Below are 10,282 nucleotides of genomic sequence, written 5' to 3' on the forward strand. Positions count from 1 at the left end.
CTAATATCATGTGTATTCACTTAGCAAATATAATTAGTCTCATGTATGTATTTTGTCATCAACATCAAAATTTGATTTAAGAGCATGATTGCACTTTCACATTTGCTCATTAAATATATAATCAGAACTTCTTATTGGTTCCATTTTGATTAAAGATGCATAAAATCACATAATGACCATCAAGAACATCATCTAAATTAATACCGTCTAGCCGCTGGGCCAGGCCCAGCCTGGACAGAGGCCGGCCATGTCTTTGCTGGTGAACCATAGCCGGGGTATAGAACCGAGCGGCAAGAGGTAGATTCGGTGGGGACACGAGTCATTAATAACAAAATATTCGCGACCAATATTGATTTCTCCATTTATACTTGGGCGAAGATCGGTGCGGATTTTCTACGCTTGTGAAGGCGGTGGAGATAGGTTGTCCATTGGCCACACGTACCTTTTCCCATCTATAAATACCTTGTCGTACGAGGCATACCAGCACCCAACCACCAGACTATCTAGTGGGAAGAGTAGGAAGATCCCCAATCTCCTCCAGCACCATCTGGCTCTAACCATCAGGTACATGTTCCATTATTTGTTTCCCTGCCTTGTTTTATCATTAGGCTTCTGGTGCTTTTAGTTTCATCATGAGGCTTCTGGTGCTTTTAGTGTCCATGATTTACATCCATGAGAATGTTAGAGGTGGATCTATAATAGTATAGGGTGGAAGTATTCATATTAATTTGATCTATTAATCAATATCTTCATGATTGTTGTTCTTAGCACCCATCTATATGCATTTATATATTATTGCTGGCATGTTGATGTTATCTTGGCGCATCGGTTTTTTCAGTCCTGTCATTGTTTCATTTGAAATAGACAATTTTGTTTCATTGTGTTATGCGATGTTTAAACTATGAGTTTAGTAATATATTAAGATTTTGCTAGTTGATTCTTTTCAAGAATAACAATGTGCTTGCAAGTACTAATATGGCATGCATGGATCAAGAAAAAAATATATTCATGTGTTTGTAATTCATTTAGGTGATCATGGAGCTCAAGGCCAAAGGATCCACCTCTATCAAGGCACTACTTGTAGAGGACATTGGAGTTTGTAGGTTGGTCCTCTCAACAATTCTGCTCAGACTTCACTGTGAGGTTATTCTAGCCATGAATGGGAAGGAAGCTGTTGATTTGTTCCTTGCGGGGAAAAAGTTTGACATTGTTTTGTTCGATAAGAATATGCCTATCATGACTGGTCCAGAGGTACTTAATTCTATATCACTGTATATGCAAGTATTTGGCATATATATATATATATATATAATATATATATATATATATAATTTTTATATTGCTCGACAGGCAATTGTGAAGATTCGTGCTATGGGGGAAACTAATGTGAAGATGGTTGGGGTTTCTGCCGATAACCATGCCATGGAGGCGTTCATGAGTGCTGGTGCTGATTTATTTGTGCCCAAACCAATGAGGATGGAGGCTCTTGGCCCTATCATTCAGGAGGTCATCAACAAGAAGAAGAGTGAGATGGTCTAGCGCAATTCATCTTGCTTAAGTGGTGGAGGAAATAATAATGCATAACTTTTCGATCTATGTCTGCTTCAGTCTCCGTTGTTGTGTTGCTTTTTCAAATGTATCATTTGATTTCGAGAACTTCATGTTAATGGCAAATCATCATTATCCATAATAATAAAGTACCTATGATATATTGGATCGATATGATCTATAGGTCTTTATGTTTTTGGCCAAGGCTTCTCACTAACTCAGGTTTCATGTTGTGAGTCATGCACCATTTTGAGAGGAAAATTATTTGACTATCAATATTTTTTAACTGTTATATTGTCCGGACTACTAGTTAATGGTCAGTGTGGCGTATCCAATTAATGACCGCTATTAGTAATCCATCACTGATCCTTTATAATAAAATATTGGCAAACACCCACATATCTCTGCCATGTCCATATAAGTTAAATTAACTTGCCAAGCATCCATCCATCTGCTTGAGAAAGGTTTCACTACTAGTGCGTCTACGGATTGCAGCAAGGTTCAAAGACCCCTTATTCGAAATCCTAGCATTTATGGTATTACCACATTTATTTCCCGACCTTTCTCCTCTTGCAACATAAGCAAGCACAAACTTGACATTTGGCCCTAGCCCCGCCATTCAGCCTCCTTGGTGTTGACGAGTTATACATTTAAAATTTTACAATCTACTATGAGGTTCTCGAAGGAAGTACAGAGGAGCGTTGTGTCGTCTCCTAATTCCAATGATTGAGATTAACACGCCATACATCCAATCGGGTTCACGCAGAAGAAAGAGGGCACGTGCGAGCTGCATATACGATGTAGGAAATAAGCCACGGCAGGGCTGAGAGCATGCGCGTGTGTGTGCATGCGCTGGTCGCGTCAGGTCCGGCCCGTGGCGGGCTCGGGTGTGCGCGCGCGTGTCCAAGTGTAGCTGTGCATGTGTGTGCGAGTCAGTGCGTGTGTGTGCGCGTGGCTACGTGGGTTAGCTAGCGAGGGATAGGGGGGAGGACTGCGTCAGGCGCGCAGCATGGTCGCGGCGATCGTGTGCGTGCGCGATCGGAGCGCGCAAGCCAGAGCGCCCGGGACGTGGCGAGTGGCAGGTGGGCGCGTTCGAGCGTGGCTCGGCGTGTCAGAGCTTGCGGGTATAAAACCCTCTCCACCCTTGTGTAATCGGTAAGGAGATCAAGTTCGAGCTTGAGGTGAAATACAGAAAAGCCGTACGTACGGCGGGCGTTCGTGCGCCGAAAAAATTCTCTGTGTTCCTCTTGCTCCTCTCCGAGCGTGTCTCTGGTGATCGCCGTCGAGTGCTGCAGCCCGTGGCGCCAATATTTGGTATCAGAGTGAGGTGAGGGAGCTTGTCGACAGCGATGGCGATCGTGCCGCACGGCGGAGGCGCGGGCTCGGTGTCGATGGCGATGCCGATGCTCACGTCGGACAACTACACGGTGTGGGCGATCAAGGCGCAGGCAATTCTCGATGCCCACACGGTGTGGGAGGCGGTGGCGCCGGCGGGCGACCCGGCGGTGAACGCGAAGAAGTGCAAGACGGCGCGCGCGATGATCCTCGGTGGGCTGTTGCAGGATGTGCTTTTGTCGGTGGCGGCGAAGCTCACCGCCACAGAGGTATGGGACTCTCTGAAGGTGAGGTTCGTCGGCGCCGATCGAGTGCGGGCGGCCCGGCTGGTGACGCTTCACGGCGAGTTCGATCGCCTGAAGATGGCGGACGGCGAGGGGCTGGACGTGTATGTAGGGAGGTTGGCGGCGATGATGGCGCGGTATGCGGACCTCGGGGAGACGCTGGGCGACGCGGCGCTCGTGAAGAAGCTCCTGGACACCGTCCGCGAACGCTTGTTCCACGTCGTCGCAGGCATTGAGCTGTTCTGTAACGTCGACGAGATGGCATTTGACGAGGCGCTCGGGCGGCTGCGCGCGCTTGATGAGCGGACGCGGCGGCGTGGACAAGATGGTGGCGGGCACGGGGGTGATCAACTCCTCCTGACCATGGCACAGTGGCGGGCGCGGGAGCGGCAGCAGGGCGGCGCTCGGGACGACGACGACGGACGGAGCATGGCGTCGGGCAACGACGGCAACAGATGCGGGCGCTGCTACAAGTGCGGCGAGCGCTGCCATTTCAAGCGGGACTGCCCCCAGCTATGGAGGGAACTGGTGGCGGAGCGCGCGTTGCTACCGGACGTCAGCGTCGAGGACGCCGGCCTCCTCTAGGTCGTGGCTTAGGGGGTGAAATGTAGGAAATAAGCCACGACGGGGTTGAGAGTGTGCGCGTGTGTGTGCATGCGCTGGTCGCGTCAGGTCCGGCCCGTGAGGGGCTCGGTGTGTGTGCGTGCGTGCCTGAGTGTAGGTGTGTGTGTGTGCGCGTGGCTGCGTGGATTAGCTAGCGAGGGATCAGGGGGAGAGGACCGCGTCGGGCGCGCAGCATGGCCGCGGCGATCGTGTGCGTGCGCGATCGGAGCGCGTGAGCCAGAGCACGCGGGATGTGGCGAGTGGCAGGTGGGCGCGCTCGAGCGCGGCCCGGCGTGTCGGAGCTCGCGGGTATAAAACCCTCTCCACCCTTGTGTAATTGCTAAGGTCATCGAGTTCGAGCTCGAGGTGAAATAGAGAAAAGCCGCACGTGCGGCGGGCGTTGGTGCACCGGAAAAATTCTCGGTGTTCTTCCTCCTCTCCGAGGGTGTCTCCGGTCATCACCGTCGAGTGCCGCAGCCCGTGGCGCCAACAAACGAATTGATCAAAAAAGGTGCGAAGCTTGCTACGGAAATGGAGAAATTTGTTTAGGGATCTATTATCTCGTTGAGGAGGTCCTTCATGGACAACCAAGGAGCACCACGAGCGAGGTAGGGCTTGGGGCTGCCCCAAATAACCTTCGACCATCTATGTCACTACATCTGGCCTCTACTTGAACTATTACTACTGGAATGAAAAATACACTACATATGTACAAAGAATAGTAATCCTTAATTTTCCTTTGCATAGCATAATCGAATATTACAAAGGAGAACACGAAGCTTACATAGACATGATAACCACGTGCATAAATCGGTAACTATGAATTGTGACTGACAGGTGGGGCATATTGACTGTTGAGTCAGCAGTCAACAGTCAGGTTGACTAGTCAAACCTGACCAATGAGACCCACTGGTCAGAGGGGTTTAGTCAGCATTTTAATTAGTTTAATTAACTATAACTTGGAGGCGGGGCCTAGTGGTCAGTTAAAAGGGTTAACTAATAGGGTATTATTAAAGTTAAGTAAATGCTAATATGGGGGCGTGTGTGAGTGACATATTACACTTTTTGTTAGTGCTAATGACGTTCCTGGTAGGCCAGGCCCACGTGTCAGTGACTCGGGATAGTCCAAACGCGGTGGCGCGCCGGCGGTAGAGCTCCGGCGACCACAAGAACGATGGTGGGGCTCGGGATTGCGTCTCTAGCGACCATTTTGCGCACGGAGGACGCATTTGAATCAGAGAAGTGGCGAGCGTGCAACGGTGGCATCGGTTCATCTGGAGATGGTCGGAGTTGGCATTGGTGTTAAGGCGAGGCGGCGGTTGGAGCTTGGGGTTGACTCTGGCGAGGCTGCGGAGGACGACAAGGCGAACGGACGGCGGCGTTGGGTTCCTAGGAGCTCCAGGAGCTCGATGTGGTGCTCGAATGCAAGCTTGGAAAGTAGTGGCTGCGGCGGTGATGCGGATGGTGGCAACGAGCACCGTCAATGGCCAGGGAGCTAGATAGTGGGCGCACGCGAGCAGAAAGATAGAGGTGAAAGACGACGGGGCTCATATTGAGACTATAGAGGTGCAAAACGGGTTGGCGAGGCTCTGGTCGGTGAGCAGCGAGCGGTGCGACAGAGCTTGAAGACAATGTCGATTCCAGCGATGTAGGGGCTCCTGAGTTGAGCTCGTGGCCGTAGGCGACATGGGCGACGACAACGAAGCTCCTAGACATGAACTCTGACGAGGAGGAGCTGGGTGGCCACGCGAAGGAGGTCGTTCCTGGTGAAGGCAAAGTCGGGTTCGCGTGGGAGAAAATAAAAGCGGCGCGAAGGGGGAAGATGGTGAGCTCGGGTTCAATAGGTGGCTGTAGGGGTCCTATAGGCGCCGTAGGGAGGTTTGGATGGCCGGCATGTGGCCATCCTGGCCATGGGTTGCCGCATGGAGTTCACCTCGCCTTTGTGAACTGTGGTAGGGGATAACCTGGGTGGGCTGGGCCAGGCCACACTATGCAGTGATGGCCCAAGTGCAGAGTGGGTCTTTGTTGTTTTTCGTTTCTTTTTTTTATGCTTATACTTTCTTTACTAATTTGCATTTTCTTTTAATACCAAATGCTTTTAGTTGTAGATGAAACTTGTCACATAAATAGTAGGCAATGTTTTGAGCTAGCCCACCAAGTTTCAATTTATTTTGAAATTTTTAAATATTTTCTAAAATTGAAATGGATCAATTTAATGTTGATGGTTCTGTTTAAATGGTATTAAGGGCATTTAAATATTTCAAATGGTGGTGGTTTCTTCATGACAATTACTAAGTGAATATTTGCAATTGTTTTACTATTTGAAGAAATATTAATTTGACATGCAATTTGAATTTGAATTTGAGTTTGATTTTTTTATCAAGGGGCAATAAGCATAGCAAAATAATATGGCCGGGCATCATTAGGGTGAATTCACTATAGCTTAATTATAGGGGCGTTACAGTACCTGTAGTATGATAGTGACATGATGCTGACACTTGAACAAATCTTGAACATACCACTTGGATCCCCTCTTAATATTGCGGGATCCTTGTAATTCAAAATTTATATAAAAGAGTCTACACTTCTTCTCTGTTGTCATCTTCTTCAGTCATATCTCGTTTGATGTGTCCATGATTCCTACATAATGATGCCAAGGAGACTAATATCATGTGTATTCACTTAGCAAACATAATTAGCCTCATGTATGTATTGTGTCATCAACATCAAAATTTGATTAAGAGCATGATTGCACTTTCACATTTTCTCATTAAATCTATAATCAAAACTTCTTATTGGTTCCATTTTGATTAGAGATGCATAAAATCACATAATGACCATCAAGAACATCAGCTAAATTAATACCATCTAGCCACTCGGCCAGGGCCTAGCCTGGACAGAGGCCGGCCATGTCTTTGTTGGCGAACCGTCGCCGGGGTAGATCCGAGCGGCAAGAGGTAGATTCGGTACCTGCATGCGACGCGGAGTCATTGCCATGGTTGTGCGAACCGGTACCCTGTCAATCCATGGCAGGGCGCAATCACATGCGTCCGGATTCGCCAAATCCGGTAGCCGCGTGCGCCAAATCCCGCGGCCACAGATATAGCAGTTGACCACCGGTGCAGGGGTGAGAGAGGCACATATCCGACCGTTGTGCTATGGTCAGCTGGGCTAGACTGTGACACAGTGAGTCAGTGAGGTGGCCGAGAAAATGGCGCCGGCGGCTATAGTGGGGGTGGGGCGAGGGGGAGGGGAGCAGGAGAAGAAAAAGGGAGAACCATGTCCCCAACGGGCGGGCTAGGGGAGGACAAGGGCACGCGTCGCACTCGTCCGCCCGTGTCCTTTTAGATGCAAACGCGGCCCAAATTTGGATCGTGAGTGGTTTGAAAGCGGACAGAAAAAGGACATTTGTCCATTTGCTCCCGCGCGTTGGGTCGTATTTTGTGTCTGTTTAGCCCCAAACGGACGCGGCCAGACTAGTTGGAGTCGTGCATTGGAGTTGGCCTTAGATGGCTAGGTACTTTCTACGGCAACAAGCCTACCCGAGGTTCAAGTTCTACACACCGCATGGGTGCTCAAATATTTTCTATATTTAGTTCAGTATTTCTTACATTATTATTTCAATGCAATGACTTGGACTTTTACAATGAAGTGCTTGTGGTGGCATTGTCAATCTCAACATCTGTTGACTCAACATCACATTGCCGCTCCTAGTGGTAGGTATATGTGTTCGCCTTCATAGGAGGGGGGCGGGGGGGGGGGGGGGGGGGGGGGGGGGGGGGGGGGGGTGTGTTGTGAGTTTATGCGTTGTAACTCGTCTCTCAAAATAAAATATTAACTATAGTATATTGGCCAACATTCGAAATTTGGAACTATAACTCATGCAACTTCTAGTAACTTGGTGACATATAGTTTAATACATGAACTTAGATATGAAACATTAAGTTGCATATAAACATCAATCGAAAATATTTATGTGGGGACATGAGTCATGATACATCTCCGTCATATCTACTTTTCCTAACGCTTTTCCTCTTATTTTAGACTCTAATTTGCATGATTTGAATAAATACTAACCCGGACTGACAATATTTTCAGCAGAACTACCATGGTGTTGTTTTTGTGCAGAAATAAAAGTTGTCGGATTGGAACGAAAGTTGCGAGGAATTTTTATATGAGATAATTTCTGGAGCCAAGAACCACCGGAGGGGGGCACCTGGGTGGGCACAACCTACCAGGGGCCCCCCCTCCAGGCACGCTCAGGTGGGTTGTCCCCACCTGGTGGCCCCACAGACCCTGAAACAACGCCATAAAATCCTATTTTTCCAGGAAAAAATCAGGGAGGAAGAATTTGTTGGGGAACGTAGTATTTCAAAAAAATTACCTACAATCACGCAAGATCTATCTAGGAGATGCATAGCAACGAGCGGGGAGAGTGTGTCCATGTACCCTCGTAGACCGAAAGCGGAAGCGTTTAGTAACGCGGTTGATGTAGTCGAACGTCTTCACGATCCAACCGATCCAAGTACCGAGCGTACGGCACCTCCGTGTTCAGCACACGTTCAGCACGATGACACCCCTCGAGCTCTTGATCTAGTTGAGGACGAGAGAGAGTTCCGTCAGCACAACGGCGTGGTGACGGTGATGATGAAGTTATGACGCAGGGCTTCGCCTAAGCACTAAAACAATATGACTGAGGTGTTAACTGTGGAGGGGGGCACCGCACACGGCTAGGAACAATTGATGTGTCTTCTAGGGGTGCCCTCCCCACGTATATAAAGGAGGGAGAGGGAGGGAGGCAGCCTAGGGCGCGCCCAAGTAGGAGGAATCCTACTTGGGCCCCTAGTCCAATTCGCCCCCCCTACCATATTTGGACAAGTGGGGAAGGAAGGAGGGGGGAGAGGAAGGAAGTAGGAGTCCTACTTCATACTTTCCTTTTCCTCCTCTCCTTTCCATTTCTCCCCACGTGGCTGGCCCTATAGGGGGCGCACTAGCCCCTTGTGGGCTGGTGTGTTCCCTTACTTGGCCCATTAAGCCCGTATCTTTGCCGGGGGTTGCCCGGAACCGCATCTGGTGACCCGGTATCACTCAGAACACTTCCGGTGTCCAAATACCATCGTCATATATATGAATCTTTACCTCTCAACCATTTCGAGAATCCTCGTCATGTCCTTGATCTCATCCGGGACTCCGAACAAACTTCGATCATCAAATCACATAACTCATAATACAAATCGTCATCGAACGTTAAGCGTGCGGACCCTACGGGTTCGAGAACTATGTAGACATGACTGAGACACATCTCCGGTCAACAACCAATAGCGGAACCTGGATGCTCATATTGTCTCCTACATATTCTATGAAGATCTTTATCGGTCAACCCGCATAACAACATACTTTGTTCCCTTTGTCATCGGTATGTTACTTGCTCAAGATTCGATCTTCGGTATCATCATTTAGGTGATCATGGAGCTCAAGGCCAAAGGACCCACCTTTATCAAGGTACTACTTATAGAGGACATTGGAGTTTGTAGGTTGGTCCTCTCAACAATTCTGCTCAAACTTCACTGTGAGGTTACTCTAGCCATGAATGGGAAGGAAGTTGTTGATTTGTTCCTTGCAGGGAAAAAGTTTGGCATTGTTTTGTTCGATAAGAATATGCCCATCATGACTGGTCCAGAGGTACTTAATTCTATATCATTGTATATGAAAGTATTTGGCATGTATATATATAAATAAAATCCTCTTATTTACAAAAAATACAATATAATATCTATATTGCTCGACAGGCAATTGTGAAGATTCGTGCTACGGGGTAAACTGATGTGAAGATGGTTGGGGTTTCTGCCGATGACCATGCCATGGAGGCGTTCATGAGTGCTGGTACTGATTTATTTGTGCCCAAACCAATGAGGATGGATGCTCTTGGCCCTATCATTCAGGAGGTCATCAACAAGAAGAATAATGACATGGTCTAGCGCAATTCATCTTTCTTAAGTGGTGGAGGAAACAATAATGTATAACTTTTTGATGTATGTTTGCTTCAGTCTCCGTTGTTGTGTTGCTTGTTCAAATGTATCATTTGATTTCGAGAACTTCATGTTAGACCATTGTAAACTTTGCATGCATGGCACAATCGATTGTTCTCTCTCATTGTTTCTTTTGAAATAGACAATTTTGTTTCATTGTGTTATGCGATGTGTAAACTATGAGTTTAGTAATATATTATGATTTTGCTAGTTGATTCTTTTCAAGAATAGCAATGTGCTTTCAAGTACTAATATGGCATACTTAGATCAAGAATAGAATACATTCATGTGTTTGTAATTCGTTTAGGTGATCATGCAGCTCAAGGCCAAAGGACCCACCTCTATCAAGGCACTACTTGTAGAGGACATTGAAGTTTCTAGGTTGGTCCTCTCAACAATTCTTCTCAGACTTCACTCTGAGGTTACTCTAGCCATGAATGGGAAGGAAGTTGTTGATTTGTTACTTGAGGGGAAATAGTTTGA

The 10,282-nt window shown here is 47.8% G+C and overlaps 1 protein-coding gene and 1 pseudogene across 1 annotated transcript; both read left to right on the forward strand.

Annotated features, from left to right (window-relative positions):
• Positions 1–494: 494 nt before the first annotated feature.
• Positions 495–1,681, forward strand: LOC125540825 (two-component response regulator ORR42-like). Its single transcript, XM_048704372.1, has 3 exons — positions 495–564; positions 1,030–1,251; positions 1,351–1,681. Exons 2-3 carry the CDS (start codon positions 1,036–1,038, stop codon positions 1,537–1,539), a joined length of 405 nt encoding a protein of 134 aa, XP_048560329.1. The 5' UTR covers positions 495–564; positions 1,030–1,035; the 3' UTR covers positions 1,540–1,681.
• Positions 1,682–9,236: 7,555 nt separating this feature from the next.
• Positions 9,237–9,748, forward strand: LOC125540826 (annotated as a pseudogene).
• Positions 9,749–10,282: the final 534 nt, after the last annotated feature.

Source organism: Triticum urartu, chromosome 2 (assembly GCF_003073215.2).
Source record: "Triticum urartu cultivar G1812 chromosome 2, Tu2.1, whole genome shotgun sequence".
Lineage (NCBI taxonomy): Eukaryota > Viridiplantae > Streptophyta > Magnoliopsida > Poales > Poaceae > Triticum > Triticum urartu.